General features: G+C 41.9%; 1 protein-coding gene across 1 annotated transcript in view; it reads left to right on the top strand.

Annotated features, from left to right (window-relative positions):
- LOC124615603 (nuclear pore membrane glycoprotein 210-like) overlaps positions 1 to 23105 on the top strand; it is a 262491-nt gene extending 239386 nt beyond the window's left edge. Inside the window, exons 14-15 of the mRNA XM_047143596.1 lie at positions 14896 to 14958; positions 21536 to 23105. Coding sequence (XP_046999552.1) covers positions 14896 to 14958; positions 21536 to 21711 — 239 coding nt within the window. The 3' untranslated portion in view covers positions 21712 to 23105. The remainder of the gene's footprint in view (positions 1 to 14895; positions 14959 to 21535) is intronic.
- The last annotated feature ends 2319 nt before the right edge of the window (positions 23106 to 25424 follow it).

Below are 25424 nucleotides of genomic sequence, written 5' to 3' on the forward strand. Positions count from 1 at the left end.
CTGTGACAGTCAGGTCGAATACCTCATGGCTGTTATCATCAATGTGGCTGAACGTTCTATTCCTCGTACTACCTCTTCTTTACATCGCGTTTCAGTCCCCTGGTGGAATGAGGCTTGCAGAGACACTATCCGTGCTCGACGACGTGCTTTACACACCTTTCGCTGCCATCCTACACTGGCGAATTGTATTCATTACAAACGATTCCGAGCACAATGTCGTCGAGTAATCAAAGACAGCAAAAAAACTTGTTGGGCCTCTTTCACGAGCTCCTTTAACAGTTTTACTCCCTCTTCTGTCACCTGGGGTGGCCTGCGCCGGCTATCGGGCATTAAGGCCCACTCCTCGATACCTGACCTGCCTTCCGGTAATGAGGTACTTGTCGACCCTGTGGATGTCTCCAACACCTTCGGCCGCTTTTTCGCAGAGGTTTCAAGCTCCGCTCATTACCACCCTGCCTTGCTTCCCAGAAAAGAGGCAGAAGGGGCTCGGCGACCTTCCTTCCACTCGCTGAATCTGGAAGATTATAATGACCCCTTTACCATGCGGGAAGTCGAACGTGCACTTGCACTGTCCCGGTCCTCTGCTCTGGGGCCAGATGCCATTCACGTTCAGATGCTGACACACCTTTCTCCGGCAGGCAAATACTTTCTTCTTCGTACCTATAATCACGTCTGGACCGAAGGTCAGGTCCCCATGCGTTGGCGTGAGGCTGTCGTTGTTTCCATACCCAAACCCGGGAAGGATAGACACCTTCCTTCTAGTTACCACCCCATTTCTCTTACAAGGTGTGTCTGTAAGGTGATGGAATGCATGGTTAACGCTGGTTTGGATTCTTGAATCTCGCCGGCTACTTACCAATGTTCAATGCGGCTTTCGCCGACGCCGCTCCGCTGTTGACCACCTTGTGAACTGTCGACGTTCATCATGAACAACTTTTTGCGAAAGCACCAAATGGTAGCTGTGTTCTTCGATTTGGAGAAAGCTTACGATACCTGTTGGAGAGGAGATATCCTCCGCACTATGCACAGGTGGGGCCTACATGGCCGCCTGCCCTTGTTATTGATTCATTTTTAACAGATCGAATGTTTAGGGTACGTGTGGGTTCCGTATTGTCCGACGTCTTCCTCCAGGAGAAGGGAGTGCCTCAGGGCTCCGTTTTGAGCGTAGCCCTTTTTGCCATAGCGATCAATCCAATTATGGATTGCGTTCCACCTAACGTCTCCAGCTCTCTTTTCGTCGATGACTTCGTGATCTGCGGCAGTGCCCAGAGAACATGTCTCATGGAGTGCTGCCTGCAGTGTTGTCTTGACAGCCTATACTCATGGAGTGTGGCTAATGGCTTCCGGTTCTCTGAAGAGAAGACGGTTTGCATCAACTTTTGGTGATATAAAGCATTCCTTCCACCATCCTTACATCTGGGTCCCGTTGTTTTCCCATTCGTGGAGACAATGAAGTGTTTAGGGCTCACACTGGACAGGAAACTTTGTTGGTCTCCGCATGTCTCTTATTTGGCTGCCCGTTGTACACGTTCCCTTAATGTCCTCCGTGTTCTTAGTGATTCATCTTGGGGAGATGATCGCACTGTCCTGCTTCGCTTATATCGGTCCATAGTCCGATCAAAGCTGGATTATGGGAGCCTCGTACTCTCGTCTGCTCGGCCATCCCTCTTACGCCGTCTCAACTCCATCCATCATCGGGGGTTACGTTTTGCGACCGGAGCATTCTATACTTGTCTCGTCAAGAGTCTTTATGCTGAAACTGCCGAATTACCATTGACCTACCGGCGTGACGTACTGCTTTGTCGGTACGCCTGTCGGCTGTTGTCAATGCCCGACCACTCCTCTTATCAGTCCTTCTTCGATGATTCTCTCGACTGTCAGTATGGTTTGTATGTGTCTGCCCTGCTGCCCCCTGGAGTCCGCTTTCGTCGCCTGCTTCAACAATTGGATTTTGCCCTCCCTACCACCTTCAGAGAGGGTGAGAGCCCGACACCACCTTGGCTCCAGGCTCCGGTTCACATTCATCTTGACCTCAGCTCGCTCCCAAAGGAGGGTACTCTGGATGCAGTGTATTGCTTATGGTTTGTCAAACTTCGTGTGCGACTCGCCGGTAACACCTTTATTTACAATGATGGCTCCAAAACTGACGATGGTGTCGGCTGTGCCTTTGTCTTTGGGGACGTCACCTTTAAATACCGGCTCCTCGGCCGAGCTTTTTGTTCTCTCTCTCTCTCAGGCCGTTCAGTATGTCCGCTGCCACCGCCATTCTCCGTATGTCCTCTGCTCTGATTCACTCAGTGCTCTTCAGAGCCTTGGATCTCCAGATCCGGTCCATCCCTTGGTGCAACGGATCCAGCAATCCCTCCATTCTTTTGCTGCTGATGGCTCTCCTGTTAGCTTTATGTGGGTTCCAGGCCATGTAGGAGTGCCTGGGAATGAGGCTGCTGATGCTGCGATCAAGGCTGCAGTCCTCCTGCCCTGGCCAGCCTCCCTTTGTGTCCCATCATCTGACATTAGTGGGGTTGTTTGTAAGAGGTTTGTGTCATTATGGTGGGATACTTGGTCGTCACTTCAAGAAAATAAGCTCCGGGCCATAAAACTGTTCCCAATAGCTTGGACAACCTCTTCCTGTGACCCTCTTGGCGAGAGGAGGTCATTTTGGCCAGGTTGCCGGTTTAGCCACCGCTACCTGCTATCCGGTGACCCCGCCCCGCAGTGCCCATGTGGTCATGCATTAACAGTGCGCCATGTTTTATTGTCGTGTCCCCGTTTTAATCAATCTCGTGTTGTCCTGTCTCTGCCATCTACCCTCCAGGAAATTTTAGCTGATGACGCTCGAGCAGCTGCCCGTGTTCTTCGTTTTATTACTTTGACGGACTTGTCCAAAGACATTCAACTCTTTTAATTATTTTATCTGTGTCTTTGTAAGAACTTTCTGGTGTTCAACCCCCCCCCCCCCCCCCCCCCACCCCCTCCCCCGAGTTTTACCAGATTATATGTGCACTTACATTTGTGACTGGGTGCTAATGACTGTAGTAGTTGAGCGCCCTAAAACCCCACAAAAAAAAAAAAAAAAAAAAAAAAAAAAAAAGTACATTGGTTCTTGAAAAATCTTGTTGCTAGCTGAGGCTGAAAATGATATTATATATGAGGTACATGCATTTATTGTATTAAACAAGGATGAGAAGTATATTCCTTATGAGGAATATGGCTGTATCACAGAAATTACAATATTGTATTAAGCAAGGATGAGAAGTATGTTCCTTACGAGAAATACGGCTGTTGTTGTTGTTGTTGTGGTCTTCAGTCCTGAGACTGGTTTGATGCAGCTCTCCATGCTACTCTATCCTGTGCAAGCTTTTTCATCTCCCAGTACCTACTGCAACCTACATCCTTCTGAATCTGCTTAGTGTATTCATCTCTTGGTCTCCCTCTACGATTTTTACCCTCCACGCTGCCCTCCAATACTAAATTGGTGATCCCTTGATGCCTCAGAACATGTCCTACCAACCGATCCCTTCTTCTGGTCAAGTTGTGCCACAAACTTCTCTTCTCCCCAATCCTATTCAATACTTCCTCATTAGTTACGTGATCTACCCATCTAATCTTCAGCATTCTTCTGTAGCACCACATTTCGAAAGCTTCTATTCTCTTCTTGTCCAAACTGGTTATCGTCCATGTTTCACTTCCATACATGGCTACACTCCATACGAATACTTTCAGAAATGACTTTCTGACACTTAAATCAATACTGGATGTTAACAAATTTCTCTTCTTCAGAAACGCTTTCCTTGCCATTGCCAGCCTACATTTTATATCCTCTCTACTTCGACCATCATCAGTTATTTTGCTCCCCAAATAGCAAAACTCCTTTACTACTTTAAGTGCCTCATTTCCTAATCTAATTCCCTCAGCATCACCCGACTTAATTAGACTACATTCCATTATCCTTGTTTTGCTTTTGTTAATGTTCATCTTATATCCTCCTTTCAAGACACTGTCCATTCCATTCAACTGCTCTTCCAAGTCCTTTGCTGTCTCTGACAGAATTACAATGTCATCGGCGAACCTCAAAGTTTTTATTTCTTCTCCATGAATTTTAATACCTACTCCGAATTTTTCTTTTGTTTCCTTTACTGCTTGCTCAATATACAGATTGAACAACATCGGGGAGAGGCTACAACCCTGTCTTACTCCCTTCCCAACCACTGCTTCCCTTTCATGTCCCTCGACTCTTATAACTGCCATCTGGTTTCTGTACAAATTGTAAATAGCCTTTCGCTCCCTGTATTTTACCCCTGCCACCTTTAGAATTTGAAAGAGAGTATTCCAGTCAACGTTGTCAAAAGCTTTCTCTAAGTCTACAAATGCTAGAAACGTAGGTTTGCCTTTCCTTAATCTTTCTTCTAAGATAAGTCGTGAGGTCAGTATTGCCTCACGTGTTCCCATGTTTCTACGGAATCCAAACTGATCTTCCCCGAGGTTGGCCTCTACCAGTTTTTCCATTCGTCTGTAAAGAATTCGTGTTAGTATTTTGCAGCTGTGACTTATTAAGCTGATAGTTCGGTAATTTTCACATCTGTCAACACCTGCTTTCTTTGGGATTGGAATTATTATATTCTTCTTGAAGTCTGAGGGTATTTCGCCTGTTTCATACATCTTGCTCACCAGATGGTAGAGTTTTGTCAGGACTGGCTCTCCCACGGCCGTCAGTAGTTCCAATGGAATGTTGTCTACTCCGGGGGCCTTGTTTCGACTCAGGTCTTTCAGTGCTCTGTCAAACTCTTCACGCAGTATCATATCTCCCATTTCATCTTCATCTACATCCTCTTCCATTTCCATAATATTGTCCTCAAGTACATTGCCCTTGTATAGGCCCTCTATATACTCCTTCCACCTTTCTGCTTTCCCTTCTTTGCTTAGAACTGGGTTTCCATCTGAGCTCTTGATATTCATACAAGTCGTTCTCTTATCTCCAAAGGTCTCTTTAATTTTCCTGTAGGCGGTATCTATCTTACCCCTAGTGAGATAGGCCTCTACATCCTTACATTTGTCCTCTAGCCATCCCTGCTTAGCCATTTTGCACTTCCTGTCGATCTCATTTTTGAGACGTTTGTATTCCTTTTTGCCTGTTTCACTTACTGCATTTTTATATTTCCTCCTTTCATCAATTAAATTCAATATTTCTTCTGTTACCCAAGGATTTCTACTAGCCCTCGTCTTTTTACCTACTTGATCCTCTGCTGCCTTCACTACTTCATCCCTCAAAGCTACCCATTCTTCTTCTACTGTATTTATTTCCCCCATTCCTGTCAATTGCTCCCTTATGCTCTCCCTGAATCTCTGTACAACCTCCGGTTCTTTTAGTTTATCCAGGTCCCATCTCCTTAAATTCCCACCTTTTTGCAGCTTCTTCAGTTTTAATCTACAGGTCATAACCAATAGATTGTGGTCAGAGTCCACATCTGCCCCTGGAAATGTCTTACAATTTAAAACCTGGTTCCTAAATCTCTGTCTTACCATTATATAATCTATCTGATACCTTTTAGTATCTCCAGGGTTCTTCCATGTATACAACCTTCTTTCATGATTCTTAAACCAAGTGTTAGTTATGATTATGTTGTGCTCTGTGCAAAATTCTACCAGGCGGCTTCCTCTTTCATTTCTGTCCCCCAATCCATATTCACCTACTATGTTTCCTTCTCTCCCTTTTCCTACACTCGAATTCCAGTCACCCATGACTATTAAATTTTCGTCTCCCTTCACAATCTGAATAATTTCTTTTATTTCATCATACATTTCTTCAATTTCTTCGTCATCTGCAGCGCTAGTTGGCATATAAACTTGTGCTACTGTAGTAGGTGTGGGCTTCGTATCTATCTTGGCCACAATAATGCGTTCACTATGCTGTTTGTAGTAGCTTACCCGCATTCCTATTTTCCTATTCATTATTAAACCTACTCCTGCATTACCCCTACTTGATTTTGTGTTTATAACCCTGTAGTCACCTGACCAGAAGTCTTGTTCCTCCTGCCACCGAACTTCACTAATTCCCACTATATCTAACTTCAACCTATCCATTTCCCTTTTTAAATTTTCTAACCTACCTGCCCGATTAAGGGATCTGACATTCCACGCTCCGATCCGTAGAACGCCGGTTTTCTTTCTCCTGATAACGACATCCTCTTGAGTAGTCCCCGCCCGGAGATCCGAATGGGGGACTATTTTACCTCCGGAATATTTTACCCAAGAGGACGCCATCATCATGTAATCATACAGTAAAGCTGCATGCCCTCGGGAAAAATTACGGCTGTAGTTTCCCCTTGCTTTCAGCCGTTCGCAGTACCAGCACAGCAAGGCCGTTTTGGTTATTGTTACAAGGCCAGATCAGTCAATCATCCAGACTGTTGCCCTTGCAACTACTGAAAAGGCTGCTGCCCCTCTTCAGGAACCACACGTTTGTCTGGCCTCTCAACAGATACCCCTCCGTTGTGGTTGCACCTACGGTACGGCTATCTGTATCGCTGAGGCACGCAAGCCTCCCCACCAACGGCAAGGTCCAAATACGGCTGTACCACAGAAATCACAACATTATAGCCGAGTTGCCAGGGTAAGTGTTGTCATTACAAGAAAGTACAGCTGTAGTTCCTTTTGATATTTGGACTTCTTTGTTAACTATCATCAACATATGGCTAGGAAACAGACTTGCCTGTTTGCCAAATGTGGTACTGCCTACCTTTGCTCACTGTTCAACTGACAGTTGTATTTTCAGCGAATAAACTGATGAGACATGGTTGCACTGAGAGCGTGGTTCATAGTAGGTAGAACTAATAGGAGAGGTGGGGGGGGGGGGAGATAGAGATAGATAGATAGAGAGAGAGAGAGAGAGAGAGAGAGAGAGAGATACAGCAAAGAGCAGCACATTTTGTCACAGGATCATTTATTCGGTGAGAGAAAGTGGCAGAGATGCTCAACAAACTGCAGTAACAGATGCTACAAGAGAGGTTTACTGTTGAAATTTCAATTGAGTACCTTCCAAGAAGTCAGACAACATATTACTTCTCTGACGGATATCTCTCAAAATGACCATGACGAGAAAATTTGAAAAATTAGAGTTACACAGAGGCTTATTGACAATCATTCTGCCCACAAGCCATTTCTGAGTGGAACAGAGAAAGGGGATGGGGGGGGGGGGGATGAGTTACTGGTACCACCACAAGTGCCATCCTTCTTACACTGTTAGGTGCCTTGCAGAGTATTGATGTAGATATAGATACACTGAATGGAATATTTCATGTAAAATTTCATGGGTTTCAACTGGATAGCACGTAAGACACATGGAACAATTAATTAGTTCAGTGGGTTGTGCTTTAAGAGGCATCTCTCATTTTGTTGACTTAAAGACAAGAGTGTTATCTTAGTTTGCATATTTTAACTCCTTGTTGTGTTACGGAATTGTCTTCTGGGGCAGTGCACCTAAAGTAAATAAAATGTTCGCTCAGCAGAAGTGAGCAATAAGAATATTGTAACTCTTCAGTCTTTCCTGGCGAGATCTTGACATGTCGAATAATCGGGTCTACTGCCGGATGTTTGTGTTGCTCTGGCAGAATATTTTGGCCACGTAACTCAGTATTTATGCCCAGAGGGCGCTGGGTGCTCTCTTTGCCGTCCGCGCCCGCTTGGCGCTGCTTTTAATGTGTTGCCTCTTCCCCGGTGTTCCCTAGGACGTCCGTGCCCGACTTGGGCGCCATCTGTGGCAGCTCTCTGAGGCCTGTCCTGTGTCTGGCGTTCCGTTTGCGGTCCGCACCCGCCAGGTGCTGCTCCTGAGGTTTTTACCCCTCCCTGGTGCTCCCACGGACGTCCGCGCCCGGCACAGAAGAATGGAGTCTTGAAAACAGTAGTTCACAGGGCTCAAGCTCTGTCAGATACGGAAAGTCTGGCCACAGAGATAGAACATCTACAGCTGGTGTTCAGCAGAAATGGATACTCCTCCACAGACATCCAAAGGGCACTTCGTACTACCAGTCAACCACAGGGTACACAAGAGAAGCCAGAGGAGGCGAAGAAGGTGGCATACCTGCCATATGCTGGACCTATTTCTGCAAAGATCAGCAGAATTCTTTCAAAATATGATATAAAGAGTATCTTCTGTCCACCCTCCAAAATTGGGACCATGCTAGGGAGTGTGAAGGACGACCTGGGGCTACGTAAACCAGGCATTTACAACATCCCGTGCCGGTGTGGAAAGTCATACATTGGCCAGACAACCAGGACGGTGGACGTCAGGTGAAAAGAACACCAGAGGCACACCAGACTCGGACAGGCAACAAAATGTGCCATAGTGGAGCACTGTCTGGAGCTTGGCCACTCAATGGACTATAACAACACCAAAATTGTGACACAGACGCCAAGATTTTGGGACAGTGTCATAAAGGAGGCCATCGAGATCAAGGTCACAGACAACCTAATAAACCGAGACAGCGGTTACCAGCTCAGATTGGCGTGGAGTCCGGCTCTGGAGCTTATCAGGGCTCAACGAAATGAACCAACAAACTCCTCAAGAAGTAGTAACACTGCAGGAGTAGCGCCAGGCGGGTGCGGACCGCGAACACAACTCCCGACGCAGGACGGGCCTCTGACAGCCGCCACGACCGCAGATGATGGACGAGCTGAGCACGGACGACTGTCGGAGCACCAGGGAAGTGCCAACACCGCAGGATCAGCGCCAGGCGGGCGCGGACCGCGAATGGAGCGCCCAACAAAGGACAGGCCTCAGAGAGCTGCCACAGATGGAGACCAAGTCGGGTGCGGATGTCCGAGGGAGTACCGGGGAAGAAACAACACCGTACAAGCAGCGCGGGCGCGTGCGGACCGCGAACAGAGCCCCCGATGCGAGACGGGCCTCAGACAGCTGCCACAACTGCAGATGGTGGACTAGGCAGGCGCGGACGTCCGTCGGAGCACCAGGGAAGTGCCAACACCTCGGTAGCAGCGCCAAGTGGGCGCGGACCACGAATGGAATGCCACATGCGGGTTCGGCCCCAGACGACCACAGATGGTGGACGAGCCGGGCGCGGACGTCCGTGGGAGCACCAGGGAGGGGTAAAAACCTCAGGAGCAGCACCTGGCGGGCACGGACCGCGAACGGCACACCCGACACTTGACAGGCCTCAGAGAGCTGCCACAGATGACGCCCAAGTCGGGTGCGGACGTCCGAGGTAACACCGGGGAAGAGACAACACATTACAAGCAGCGCCAGGCGCCAGGCGGGCACGGATGGCAAAGAGAGCACCCAGCGCCCTCTGGGCATAAATACTGGACAAGATCCTCCAACACGGCAGTCTCAGGTAGCACCTGAAGAAGGCAACGAGTTACGTGGCCGAAATATTGTGCCAGAGCGACAAAACATCCGGCAGTAGACCTGATTATTCGACATGTCAATAAGAATATTGTCTAAATTAGAGAAGCATACGTCTTGCAGAAGCCTTTTTAAGTATCTTGGAATTCTTGCACCTGCTTCCAAATGCATGTACTCTTTGATGGTTTTTTGTTGTTTATAATAAAAATAAGTATCAATTGAACTGTGATTTACACAGTCACAACACAAGACACAAAAATAATTTTTATATAGAGTTTGCCTCATTGCCTGACATTTATAATGAAGTTATGTGCTCTGGTGGTAAGATATTCAGTAAGCTCCCATCTCACATTAAACAAGAAACTGGGAACCCCTACCAATTTGAAAAATAAATAAATATTGCAAACACACTTCATTTATTGCTGTACCAACAAATTGTTTGAATATCTCGATTCAGAGACTGAAAAGTTCTGCTGGCCAAATGGTAAGCAACAGTATTTAATATAAAGGTGAACAATAAGTAATAATCTACAATAAATAGGACTCAGTAATTATAGAGGTAAAAAATATTTTCTTTGAAAAATATAATTTTTTATCAAATAAATATTAAGCTAATAAGAGTATTTGTGGTATTGTTCCCATCTTAATTTAGCCATATTAAATTTTATGTTATTTCTAAATAAATTTACAGCTTTTCATCTACATGGTTTGAGGTGTTTCTTATTAGCATCTTCGTTATACAATGACAGGAGAAAAGTTACAACACCAAGAAATAATTAATATAGAGTAATGAAATTTCAGGAATGTCTGGGTAACATATTAACTGATTAATGTTGCAAGATGACAGGTTGTGGAAGTGCGAGATAAGCCATTGTAAATGTGAAATGCTAGTACGTTAATAACCAGAGTAACTGCCAAAATGTTGAATGTAAGCATGCAAATGTGCATGCATTGTGGGATGGAGTTCCATGCCCATTGCACTGTGTCAGTCAATACAGAACAGTTAATGCTGGTTGTGGACGACAATGGAGATGTCATCATCTGGTGATGTCTCATACAGACAGATTTGGTGATGAACCAGGCCAATGCACTATGTTGACTCTCTGTAGAGCATGTTGGGCAACACAGTGGTATGTGAGCGAACATTATCCTGTTGGAAAACACTCCCTGGAATGCTGCTCATGAATGGCAGCACAACAGGTCGAATCACCAGACTGACTTGAAATTTTGCAGTCATGGTGCGTGGAATAACCACAAGAGTATTCCTGCTGTCATACAAAATTGCACCCCAGACCATAAACCCAGTTGTAGGTCCAGTGTGTCTAGACGGCAGACAGGTTGGTTTGTAGGTGCTCACCTGGCTGCCTCATAACCAACACACGGCTACCACTAGTACTGAGGCACAACCGAGAACCGACTTTCATCAGAAAACACAACAGACCTCCAATCCACCCTCCAATGAGTTCGCACTTGATGCCACTGAAATCACAAAAATTGGTGGTTTGGGGTAAGTGGAAATCAGGCTACAGGGTGTCTAGCTCACAGCTGTCCTTGGAAATATCTGATTTGTAACAGTGTCTTACCTCGCCCCATGAACCATGGACCTTGCCGTTGGTGGGGAGGCTTGCATGCCTCAGCGATACAGATAGCCGTACCGTAGGTGCAACCACAACGGAGGGGTATCTGTTGAGAGGCCAGACAAACGTGTGGTTCCTGAAGAGGGGCAGCAGCCTTTTCAGTAGTTGCAAGGGCAACAGTCTGGATGATTGACTGATCTGGCCTTGTAACAATAACCAAAATGGCCTTGCTGTGCTGGTACTGCGAACGGCTGAAAGCAAGGGGAAACTACGGCCGTAATTTTTCCCGAGGGCTTGCAGCTTTACTGTATGGATAAATGATGATGGCGTCCTCTTGGGTAAAATATTCCGCAGGTAAAATAGTCCCCCATTCGGATCTCCGGGCGGGGAATACTCATGAGGATGTCGTTATCAGGAGAAAGAAAACTGACGGTCTACGGATCGGAGCGTGGAATGTCAGATCACTTAATCGGGCAGGTAGGTTAGAAAATTAAAAAAGGGAAATGGATAGGTTAAAGTTAGATATAGTGGGAATTAGTGAAGTTCGGTGGCAGGAGGAACAAGACTTTTGGTTAGGGGACCTCAGGGTTATAAACGCAAAATCAAATAGGGGTAATGCAGGAGTAGGTTTAATAATGAATAGGAAAATAGGAATGCGGGTAAGCTACTACAAACAGCAAAGTGAACGCATTATTGTGGCCAAGATAGATACGAAGCCCACACCTACTACAGTAGTACAAGTTTATATGCCAACTAGCTCTACAGATGACGAAGAAATTGAAGAAATGTATGATGAAATAAAAGAAATTATTCAGATAGTGACGGGCGACGAAAATTTAATAGTCATGGGTGACTGGAATTCGGTAGTAGGAAAAGGGAGAGAAGGAAACGTAGTAGGTGAATATGGATTGGGGCTAAGAAATGAAAGAGGAAGCTGCCTGGTAGAATTTTGCACAGAGCATAACTTAATCATAGCTAACACTTGGTTTAAGAATCATGAAAGAAGGTTGTATACATGGAAGAACCCTGGAGGTACTAAAAGGTATCAGATAGATTATATAATGGTAAGACAGAGATTTAGGAACCAGGTTTTAAATTGTAAGACATATCCAGGGGCAGATGTGGACTCTGACCACAATCTATTGGTTATGACCTGTAGATTTAAAACTGAAGAAACGGCAAAAAGGTGGGAATTTAAGGAGATGGAACCTGGATAAACTGACTAAACCAGAGGTTGTACAGAGTTTCAGGGAGAGCATAAGGGAACAATTGACAGGAATGGGGGAAAGAAATACAGTAGAAGAAGAATGGGTAGCTTTGAGGGATGAAGTAGAGAAGGCAGCAGAGGATCAAGTAGGTAAAAGGACGAGGGCTAGTAGAAATCCTTGGGTAACAGAAGAAATATTGAATTTAACTGATGAAAGGAGAAAATATAAAAATGCATTAAATGAAGCAGGCAAAAAGGAATACAAACGTCTCAAAAATGAGATCGACAGGAAGTGCAAAATGGCTAAGCAGGGATGGCTAGAGGACAAATGTGAAGATGTAGAGGCTTATCTCACTAGGGGTAAGATAGATGCTGCCTACAGGAAAATTAAAGAGACCTTTGGAGGTAAGAGAACCACTTGTATGAACATCAAGAGCTCAGATGGAAACCCAGTTCTAAGCAAAGAAGGGAAAGCAGAAAGGTGGAAGGAGTATATAGAGGGTCTATACAACGGCGATGTACTTGAGGACAATATTATGGAAATGGAAGAGGATGTAGATGAAGATGAAATGGGAGATAAGATACTGCGTGAAGAGTTTGACAGAGCACTGAAAGACCTGAGTCGAAACGAGGCCCCCGGAGTAGACAACATTCCATTGGAACTACTGATGGCCTTGGGAGAGCCACTTCTGACAAAACTCACTTCTGACAAAACTCTACCATCTGGTGAGCAAGATGTATGAGACAGGCGAAATACCCTCAGACTTCAAGAAGAATATAATAATCCCAATCCCAAAGAAAGCAGGTGTTGACAGATGTGAAAATTACCGACCAATCAGTTTAATAAGCCACAGCTGCAAAATACGAATTCTTTACAGACGAATGGAAAAAATGGTAGAAGCTGACCTCGGGGAAGATCAGTTTGGATTCTGTAGAAATACTGGAACACGTGAGGCAATACTGACCTTACGACTTATCTTAGAAGAAAGATTAAGGAAAGGCAAACCTATGTTTCTAGCATTTGTAGACTTAGAGAAAGCTTTTGACAATGTTGACTGGAATACTCTTTTTCAAATTCTGAAGGTGGCACGGATAAAATACAGGGAGCGAAAGGCTATTTACAATTTGTACAGAAACCAGATGGCAGTTATAAGAGTCGGGGGACATGAAAGGGAAGCAGTTGTTGGGAAGGGAGTAAGACAGGGTTGTAGCCTCTCCCCGATGTTATTCAATCTGTATATTGAGCAAGCAGTAAAGGAAACAAAAGAAAAATTCGGAGTAGGTATTAAAATCCATGGAGAAGAAATAAAAACTTTAAGGTTCGCCGATGACATTGTAATTCTGTCAGAGACAGCAAAGGACTTGGAAGAGCAGTTGAATGGAATGGATAGCGTCTTGAAAGGGGGATATAAGATGAACATCAACAAAAGCAAAACGAGGATAATGGAATGTAGTTGAATTAAGTCGGGTGATGCTGAGGGAATTAGATTAGGAAATAAGACACTTAAAGTAGTAAAGGAGTTTTGCTATTTGGGGAGCAAAATAACTGATGATGGTCGAAGTAGAGAGGATATAAAATGTAGACTGGCAATGGCAAGGAAAGCGTTTCTGAAGAAGAGAAATTTGTTAACATCGAGTATAGATTTAAGTGTCAGGAAGTCATTTCTGAAAGTATTTGTATGGAGTGTAGCCATGTATGGAAGTGAAACATGGACGATAAATAGTTTGGACAAGAAGAGAATAGAAGCTTTCGAAATGTGGTGCTACAGAAGAATGCTGAAGATTAGATGGGTAGATCACGTAACTAATGAGGAAGTATTGAATAGGATTGGGGAGAAGAGAACTTTGTGGCACAGCTTGACCAGAAGAAGGGATCGGTTGGTAGGACATGTTCTGGGGCATCAAGGGATCACCAATTTAGTATTGGAGGGCAGCGTGGAGAGTAAAAATCATAGAGGGAGACCACGAGATGAATACACTAAGCAGATTCAGAAGGATGTAGGTTGCAGTAGGTACTGGGAGATGAAGAAGCATGCACAAGATAGGGTAGCATGGAGAGCTGCATCAAACCAGTCTTTGTGTCACTGTGGTGCCAACTGCTTCTTGAATTGCTGCTTTAGATGCAGTACAATGTGCCACAGCCTTACGCCATACACGGCAGTCTTTCCCCTCGGTAGTGCCACATGGCCATCTGCAGAATGGTCTTCTTGTGACCGTACCTTCCTATGACCACTGTTGCCAGCAATCATGTTTGATGACTACACTCCTCTCAAGTCTTTCTGCATACAGCTATTCGTAGCCCTGTTATATGACCTCTTTCAAACTCTGTGAACTGTTGGCTAACATCAACTCACTCTGTCCAATCTGAAAGGTAATTAATGTTCATGGCCTTTACAGCAGTTATTTGAAGCAAACCTGATTTTCACGCTCTTAGTCTGCTACTAGCGATTTCAGTAGGTATCATCTTTCAGGTATAGAAAAATGCTTACTAAATTTCATTTATCTCGCATAGCTTCTTCTTGGCGTTGGGATTGTTTTTCTGTCAGCATATGTACATACTTCAGACAGTTTATGGCTTTCACCTTGCGACTTAGGTTCAAGTTGCCTGAGTCAGATAATTGTGGAACTGGTTCTTTTGTTAGTGCTCCACATTCTTACCTTTATTCAGGCATGTTTGGTTAGATGTTTGATATTAACATTACTCTAACATAGAGGAATAAAAAGGATTTTCATAATTGTTTCTTGTGTTTTAGGTTACAGGTTTATTGCTGTTCCTATGGCAACCAGGAGAGGAGAGTCAATGATATTAGGACCATGTAAGTATAACGGAAATGTAATTGTATTATTTGTAGTAAAATATGTCTTCTCAGAAAATATATGTTTTGTTATCATAATACAAAAGCTGATTTCTCTTTCAATAAATTCCAACTAGTTTGTCTCTTGTTTGACTCTTGTTCTTCATTGAGTTAGGTCTAATCCTGTTTCATATGCTTCTAATGCTTGAGAATTTGTTTTATTTTAGTAATCCCCTTTTAAATTAGGAGCTGATTAGTAGAACACTTTCGGAACTCTCAGTAGTAGTTTCTTTAGGCTTTGTATGCTGCTAATAGTTGATTACATGTTCCACTTCAGGTCTACCCATTTTTTTTCTATCATTTAATCAGTCTCCCAATAGTAGATACCCAAATCGACAACTCCCATGCACCGATATTTTGGCAGGAACCCACCCTGCCATTTTCAAGACAAAACTGCAGCAGGTAAGTGCAGTGCAAGGGAATTTAAAACCTCGGTTTGCATAGAAACCCTGGAAAAATAACACACACACACACACACACACACACACACTCACAAACACAAACATACACACGCACGCACACACACACACACACACACACACACACACACTCACACACTCTCTCTCTCCACTCACACTTTATACACTGACACCATCAAAACCAAAGATGACTGACATCAGAAGTTATCAGTAGTGAAATTGATAGTTAACAGGTGAGGTAGCATTAACAGACCAATTTTATTCAAAATGCTCCCTGCGTAAAGCCGTAAACTTTGGTGCCATCTCGTTATTATCATCACTCACCCAGTGCGCAGTGGTTTTATGGCGCAACATATGTCTGATCTGTCTTTCACAATAGCCTTTCTGATGAAAGGAGACTTTGAGATGTGATAAGTTAGCAGACAAACTCTCAAGGTCTGAGATGACATGGGCCCTGTGAACCAAGATAAGTCGAAGCTACACTCTCCTAAGACCAGTTTGGATTCTGGAAAGATAGAGGAACCAGAGTAGCAATATTTGCTCTAAAACTAATAATAGAGAAATGACTAGATAAGAACCTGACAACATACATAGCTTTTGTAGATGTAGAGAAAGCCTTTGATAATGTTAAATGGGATAAGATGTTTGAGGTACTATAAAAAGTAGGAATAGACTATAAAGATAGAAAAATGATATGGAACCTGTACAAAAACGAGACAGCAGTTATCCGTGGACGGACAAAACAAGAGGAGGTGCAGATACGGAAAGGTATCCGACAAGGTTGCGCACTATCCCGTTATCTTTAACCTATACATTGAAGAGGTGCTGAAAAAAGTAAGGGAAAATTCACAGACAAGTGTAGTAATTCGTGGCCAACGAATAGATATGATAAGATATGCCGATGATGTAGCTGTCCTAGCTGAAAGTGAAGATCTTGTAGTCCTACTGAATAGAATGAATAAAGTTATGGGGGAAGAATATAATATGAGAATTAATAAAGCAAAAACAAAAGTAATGGCATGCGACAGAAAAGATCAAGTGAAAGTCCAAGTTCATGTAGGCAATGAACTGCTTGAACAAGTTGATAAATTTACTTATCTGGGCAGTAATATTACCAGGGATGGAAGGAGCAAGGCGGAAGTGAGAAGTAGAATTGCTCAAGCAAAGGCTGCTTTTAACAAGAAGAAAAACATCAGCTTTAACAAGAAGAAAAACATCAGCCTTGAAATCAGGAAAAGATTTTTGAAATCAAATGTGTAGAGTGTGGCATGCTATGGGTGTGAAACATGGACTCTTGGGACAGAGGAAGACCAGAAGCTAAGTTCTTTTGAAATGTGGTGCTATATACGCATGCTCAAAATAAAATGTATCGACAAGGTCACAAACGAAGTGGTTCTGGAAAGAGCAGGTGAGAAGAGAAGCTTCTGGAGTTTCACTGTTAAAAGAAGAGTGCAATTTACAGGCCATCTATTAAGACATAAAGGAATCCTGAACACAATCATAGAGGGATATGTGGAGGGAAAAAGACCAAGAGGAAAACCACGACTGAGGTACATGGATCAAATCGTGAAAGATGTGGGATGTAACACATATAAAGAAATGAAGAGAAAAGCTGAAAGACGCACAGAATGGAGACAAGCTGCCATTGTAGCTGTTGCAAACAAATCCTTGGATTGACCACTACAGAAGAAGAAGAAGAAGAAGAAGAAGACATCATAGTAAAGTGATGGCGGTGTCAATGATTGTTGGTATTGCAGATAGGCAAGTGATTAGTTGTGGACAAGTCTAGCATTGGTTCCTGTGCAGCTGCCATTGCATTGGATTGCAAAGTGTTGCCGGGCAACAACAGTATGTGAAATGTTAATGTGGTAGGAAAATAATTTCCGATAGTGTTTGAAGAATGTTTGATGCATACGGTAGTTGTGTGATATAATGCACTCTGATAATGCTAATAATAATAATAACAATAATCAAACAGTCATGAGTTTGTAACAATGCGTAACAGTCATTGTTAGGTGAACTCACTAAATCTTCAAGAGCTGTCTGGTTACATTGAGGACAATATTTTACTTTGCATGCTTGTGTGTCAGTGTGTTCCAGGTAGACATCAACAGTGTATTAATTTATAGAGAAGACCATATTCAGAACCCAGCTGTCTCCTCATCGTGAAGAGGACTGGTGCAAGTTGCTTCAGACATTTTATCTCTCTTTTAGATTAGATTAGATTTACTTTCATTCCAACTGATCCGTAGTGAGGAGGTCCTCCAGGATGTGGAACATGTCAGAAAAACAACAATACATGACAAATATTTAAACTAAAACAAATAAGCTAATGTACCATTCCACAGGTCCCAAGTGGAATGATCGTCATTTTTTAATGAACACTAAGAGTCATTTTACAAATACTATTGCACTGAATTTAAAATAAAAAAGTTTTATATTTATTTATAAGGTAAGAAACATGTAATACAACTACTGTAATACTTATTTACAATGAACACATTACTGCACTGAAATGGTGCAGAAGTTAGATTATACTTACACACACACACACACACACACACACAAATTTTCAGTGAACACATTACTGCACTGAAATTGTGCAGAAGTTATGTTGTACTTATATACAAATCAGTTGGTTTTCCTCAGAAATTCATCAATGGAGTAGAAGGAGTTGGCCACCAATAAATCCTTTAGGCTTCTCTTAAACTGAATTTCATTGGTTGTTAAGCTTTTTATGGCTGCTGGCAAGTTATTGAAAATGTGTGTTCCTGAATAATGCACACCTTTTTGTACAAGACTAAGTGACTTTAAATCCTTGTGAAGATTATTCTTATTTCTAGTATTGATTCCATGAATTGAGCTGTTGGTTTGAAAAAGTGATATATTTTTAATGACAAATTTCATTAAGGAATAAATATATTGGGAAGCTGTAGTTAGTATCCCTAGTTCCCTAAACAGGCTTCTGCAGGATGTTCTTGAGTTCACACCACATATAATTCTTACTGCACGTTTTTGTGCCCGGAAAACTTTAGCTTGGCTTGATGAATTACCCCAGAAAATAATCCCATATGACATTATGGAATGAAAGTAAGCATAGTATGCCAGCTTTTTCATTTTTATATCCCCTATGTCTGACAAAATTCGCATTGCAAACAGAGATTTGTTAAGACGCTTCAGCAGTTCTGTGGTGTGCTCCTCCCAGTTGAATTTATTATCAAGCTGTAATCCCAAGAATTTAACACCGTCCACTTCTTCTATCTTCTTGTCATCATATGTTAGACATATACTCTTGGGACACCCCTTACAAGTTCTGAACTGCATGTAGTGTGTTTTTTCAAAGTTTAGTGACAAAGAATTGGCTAGGAACCAGTGATTAATGTCTACAAATATTTTATTGGCTGATCTTTCTAAGACTACACTTGATTTGCTATTTATTGCAATGTTTGTATCATCAGCAAACAAAACAAACTTGGCATCTGGTAATGTTACTGATGAAAGGTCATTGATATACACAAGAAAAAGTAAGGGCCCCAAAATGGAACCTTGTGGGACCCCACATGTAATTAGTTCCCAGTTGGATGATGCCTGATAGCTTGATACATGTCTCTTTCCTAATAACACCCTTTGTTTCCTGCCAGAGATATAAGATTTGAACCATTTTGCAGCATTTCCGGTTACACTATAATATTCTAGTTTACTTAAAAGGATATTGTGATTTACACAGTCAAATGCCTTTGACAGATCACAAAATATACCAGTTGCCTGCAATTTTTTGTCTAATGAATTAAGTACATTTTCACTGTAAGTGTAGATAGCCTTCTCAATATCAGAACCTTTTAGAAATCCAAACTGTGACTTTGACAGTATGTTATTTGAGATAAGATGGTTATAAAGACGACTGTACATTACTTTTTCGAAAATTTTTGAGAATGCTGGCAACAGTGAAATTGGACGGAAATTTGATGCTATTTCTTTATCTCCCTTCTTAAACAGTGGCTTAACTTCAGCATATTTCAGCCATTCGGGAAATATTCCACTGATAAACGACTGGTTACACAGATAGCTTAATATGTTACTTAGCTCAGAATCACATTCTTTAATTAACTTTGTTGATATTTCATCATACCCACTAGATGTTTTTGATTTTAAAGATTTTATGATGGACATTATTTCTGTTGGGGTAGTGAGGGTCAAATTCATATTGTGGAAGTTACTTGAAATGTCTGGTCTAAGGTAATCCATAGCAGCATCTACCGAACCTGACAACCCCATCTTTTCAGTAACAGTTATAAAATGTTTGTTAAAAACTTCTGCAACACTATACACATCTGTCACCAATGCATCATTTACTCTTAATGCTATTTGTTCCTCTTCATGTCTGGTTCTACCGGTCTCCTCCTTCACTATATCCCATATTGTCTTTATTTTGTTATCTGATATGACTATCTTTTCCTTGTAATATATTTGCTTTGACATCCGTATTACAGTCTTTAATATTTTGCAGTATTTCTTATAATGTGCTATAGCATCAACATTGGAAATGTTTCGGATTGACAGATACAGTTTTCTTTTTGTTTTACAAGATACCCCTATTCCTCGAGTAATCCATGGCTTCTTTGTAGACTTTGCTCTAACCTTGGTAAGTTTTGGGGGAAAGCAGTGTTCAAATAAGGTAAGCACTTTATTAGCAAAAATGTTATATTTTTCATTCATGCCATGAGCACTGTAAACATCAGTCCAGTGAATGTCTCTGAGGAGTGTCCTAAAATAATCAATTTTTGGCTTACTGATTACCCTCTTGAGCTCAGATTTAACAGATTTTATATCCTGTTCAGTATTAACATTTAACAGAAGGAACTGCATGTCATGGTCTGAGAGGCCATTGACTATTGGTTTTGTAATATAATTTTGTTCATTTGACTTTTCTATAAAGATATTATCAATGGCTGTTTGTGAGCAAGTGGTTATCCTAGTGGGGAACTTTACTGTGGGAATTAAGTTGAATGATAGTGTTACTAACTCAAATAGGTTCTTATTGGGAGAGTCTTTAAGGAAATCTACATTGAAATCACCAGCAACCACTATTTCTTTGTTTTTGGTTGTTAAATGGGCCAGTACAGCTTCAAGGTGGTTTACAAACAGATTAAAGTTACCTGCAGGTGCTCGATATACACTTAATATTATGAAAGATTTTTTGTGAAAATCTAATTCTGTTGCACATGCTTCCATATGCTGTTCTAGGCAAAATTTATGAATGTCTATGTTCTTAAATTTATGACAGTTCCTGATGAATGTGGCAACTCCTCCTTTCTCCATTTCTGATCTACAATAGTGAGATGCTAACCTAAACCCTGTAACACTTAAAAGTTCTATACCAGTGGTCACATGATGTTCAGAGAGGCAGATTATGTCAGCTGGGTTTGAAGACTCTAATTCATCTATGCAGATAGTTAATTCATTAATTTTATTTCTCAGTCCTCGAATATTTTGATGCAATAAAGATAGCTGACATTTCACATTGACTGACTTAAAATTGGATGGAGTTAAAATATCTGCTGACAGTTGAAAATTCTTAACCAATGGCTGTTTATGTTGATGTAATAAGCTGGAATTATGTTTTTTGATTTCTTTCTCAAACTGAAGGTTTGTCTCAGTTCTAACCTCTCTTAAAATTTGTTTTCTTTCTGTCCTCCCTACCCTAAAAAAGGGTCTTTTCTGAATCCTATAACCACTGGTATTTTACCACTCATGACAGTGCCTCCCCCCTTTAACTTTCCTGCTATTTCCCCAGCCAATTTACCCTTCCCCCCTCTCTCTCTCTCTCTCTCTCTCTCTCTCTCTCTCTCTCTCTCTCACACACACACAAACACACACACACACACACACACACACACACACACTCCATTTTGGGAGTCTACTTTCCAATTAGATGTTTCTACATGTATTATTTGGTTTGCTGATAGAATTATTAATGAGTAATACCCTTCAGTTTGTCTTGGTTGTCACATTTATGACAGGCTATCATGCAATACATAAAAATAAGACAACCCTCGTGACATGAACTCTTATGTAATCTGAAATAGTTTATCACTCATCTTTTGATTTCTTTCTTTCAGCTTCACTTCAGCTAACAAAAAGACAATCTATTTATGATGCAGCAGGTAGTGGCAGTATCAGCAGGCCTAGTAATTTAATGATTCGTGCACCATTTTCTACAACTGAAGCTGTATATGGAGACCCAAGGACACCATTCCAAAATATTGAAGCACATCGAAGGAGAACTTTTCTGTGATGAAGCCAGTGTGGACACTGGCATGTTGTAATTTATTGTTTAGTAGATGTGTTGGTTCTGGAAACTGTGGTTTACAAGTGGGTCAGATGACGTGTTCCTGTGATACAACATTCTAATGTAGTGTTGCTTCTTCTGGTGTTCCCTCCTCCTGAAGTGTTCAAATTGTGAAGTCCTGTAAATAAAGGAAAGTTTTTACTTTGTCCATTTGATACTACCTCATTCTCTGTTGAGTGAATGAAATTTTAATTCCACAGTTTTTATTGGAGTTTTTATTTTTTTTACTGTAGCATTATCAAGATAAGTGTCTTGTAATTCTACAAAAGAATAGTATGGAAATTAAGTGGAAATGTTTGCCAGCTTTTAATATTACTTGTGTGAGAGAGACATCCCTCCAATTTTCTCCTTAATTTAAGAAGTAAGATTTTGTTAAGTCCAGTATAATTCTCATAGTTGAGAAATATGCTGCTGAGACAGATGGTGAACTGTAGAAGATAAGATCCATTACAGTGCCCTTATTATGAACTGGCTGCATTTGTTGTGTATTGGCCAATACTACCTGACACTGTTTAAAAATAGTTATCCAAGGAATGTAACACAGGTACTGTACAAGGCCTTGATGTTTCTGGAAAGACATATTGTAGTTTAAGAAAAAAATATACAAAAAAAAGCTGAGCTGAGGGTTTATACAGAAGCCACATTATATGCCTCCTACCAGGGCAGCCAAAGTGATAATTGAATAATGCACCCGTGGCAAAAAAAAGTGCTTACAGCAGCAGACAAAGTAAAACTTAAATGAAAGTTAAACTGATAAGTCTGTCTCATCCATGTGAGTAAAAGGAAAATATGGAGTGTGTATTGGAAGCAAAGTTTTTAAAAATGGCTGTTATAATATTTGTGTTAAAATCATCTGTGTTTCACTTCTTTTGTTCTGCTAATCTCGTTGACCTAGACTGCAGATTTAAAATTTCTGCTCCAAGCAATTCATTCAGCAAGTAGAATGAATATACAGGTGGTGGATGTACAGACATATAGGCTGTATTCAAGAGAAGGCATTTGTAAAATAGATAACTTCTCTGTCTTTGTGATTTGTACTCATTCCCTCCCTCCTTTCCTGTCATTATTCCCCCCCCCCCCCCCCCCCCCCCCCCCCATCTTCCTTTCTTATTTATGTGTTGTTATAAAGTGCAGTCCTTTCCTTTGGTAACTGGCAATACCTATTATTCCAAAAGTTAGCATTTCTGATTGCTGTTGCCTGTTTTTACAATGTTGCCTTGTTTAGTTTCATGTATAATGTTCATAAGTTACAGTTTTGACTGTGTGAATGAGTCATTGTAATCTCTCTAATGTCGTTTGTACATTTGTTCTTATTTGAAATTAAAGTGTGTGTGAATTTACTTTTTTTTTTCCCCTTCCATTTCACTCCTACTCCAATATGCAATGTTTTAGTCATGAGTGGGTGGAAAGAGTAACCAGGTCCTGATGAAACCCCAATTCAGTTTTACAAAGAGTTAACTTAACTCAATGGCATTGGCCTCTTGTGTATTGCATTTGTATTTGTCATGAAACTCACACCTGCGAAATGTCCCAAGCGAGTGGAAAAAAGCTCAGGTGACATTGGTATATAAGGAGGGCAACTTTGCACATTATGTAGAGGGAGCAGCAGGCAGGAAAGGTGCCAACTTAATGAACGTTGCAAATAGGCAATTTCTGCTTCCCTTGAAGACAATTATAGTATATCACCAATCTATATTAGCATCAGTCGTAGGATATGGTGCAAGCGTCTGGGCTCATAGACTGCAGCTAGTGAAGCCAGCCTCAATAATGAGAAGGTTCAACGAGGTGCGCTACTAAGATTAATGGGGGCCTACGGCAATACCCTGAATAATGCTTTGTTAGTAATTCTAGGAATATGCCAACTGCACTTGGAAATTAGGAAAAGGGGACCCTTTTACTGGCAAAAGAAAGGCAATCAAATGAAAGTACGAAGTGTGCTTGAAACTGAGGCAGTTTGAAGAAGGCAATAAAAGATTGCATGTTACAGCTGTGGCAAAATGAATGGGACACTTCAGGCACTGGCAGGAGAACATACGAATTTCTCCCTAACATCAGGTAGAGATTAAAAACGAGATTTAATAACCCATTCAGTGGATTGATACAATACATGACTGGCCATGGCCCTTATGTCATGTATCCATACAAAATCAGAAGATAGGTGAACGATAACTGCACCTGTGGCACACCATTACACACTTTATGGCACTGTGTTCACATTAATATGCAGCAGGTAATGGACGTCAGGTATTAAAGATATGAGATCCCAAAGTAGCGAGTCGACCTGGCGCGTGTTGGGCAGCCACAGTATCAAGGAAGACTTCACAAAGCATTCAACAATAAGCAATCATGCTGCCATCCATACTAGAAAAAACACACTGAGGTTGGCGACCACCGAGTGAAATACTGGCCCAAGAATGGATATTGCGTTGGTCATGGTGGCTACCAAACTTTGAAAACCACGGAGAAAACCGGGAAAAGACCTTGAATTTCCGCGAGAATCTGTATATTCATCACTTCATTTTTGCATACAAAAACATTTTTAAATCTATTTATGGTCGATTTAAGAAGCATTCAAATAATAGACTACGTTTTTCGACATTATCCGAATATTTCCGGCCCTATTTCAATGTCTTCATCTATGCGACTCAACATAATTTCTTTCCAGACATGGCTCTGTTCAAGAGACACGATGTTATCGGAGCGTCCGTTTGTGCGAAATCGCAGCTCGAATGAAAGGCTTTATTTATCAAGACTAATTCTCGCATTTCAATAAATGACCCACACAAATCAATATTAGACACTGCCTCAGTATGGGATCTGTTTATCACAAGTAAGTTTTCCTTTGCTTCATTCTATGTTGGAAAAAAACCACCAGGAAACACACGCTTGCGAGCGTTTTGATAGTTCGAACATCTACATCTACGTTTGTACTCTGCAAGCCACCCAACGGTGTGTGGCGGAGGGCACTTTACGTGCCACTGTCATTACCTCCCTTTCCTGTTCCAGTCGTGTATGGTTCGCGGGAAGAACGACTGCCGGAAAGCCTCCGTGCGCGCTCGAATCTCTCTGATTTTACATTCGTGATCTCCTCGGGAGGTATAAGTAGGGGGAAGCAATATATTCGATACCTCATCCAGAAACGCACCCTCTCGAAACCTGGACAGCAAGCTACACCGCGATGCAGTGCGCCTCTCTTGCAGAGTCTGCCACTTGAGTTTGCTAAACATCTTCATGACGCTATCACGCTTACCAAATAACCCTGTGAAGAAACACGCCGCTCTTCTTTGGATCTTCTCTATCTCCTCTGTCAACCCAACCTGGTACGGATCCCACACTGATTAGCAATACTCAGGTATAGGTCGAACGAGTCTTTTGTAAGCCACCTCCTTTGTTGATGGACTACATTTTCTAAGGACTCTCCCAATGAATGTTGACCTGGCACCCGCCTTACCAACAATTAATTTTATATGATCATTCCACTTCAAATCGTTCCGCACTCATACTTCCAGACATTTTACAGAAGTAACTGCTACCAGTGTTTGTTCCGCTATCATATAGTCATACAATAAAGTATCCTTCTTTCTATGTATTCGCAATACATTACATTTGTCTATGTTAAGGGTCAGTTGCCACTCCCTGCACCAAGTGACTTTCCGCAG

Source organism: Schistocerca americana, chromosome 5 (assembly GCF_021461395.2).
Source record: "Schistocerca americana isolate TAMUIC-IGC-003095 chromosome 5, iqSchAmer2.1, whole genome shotgun sequence".
Taxonomy (NCBI): domain Eukaryota; kingdom Metazoa; phylum Arthropoda; class Insecta; order Orthoptera; family Acrididae; genus Schistocerca; species Schistocerca americana.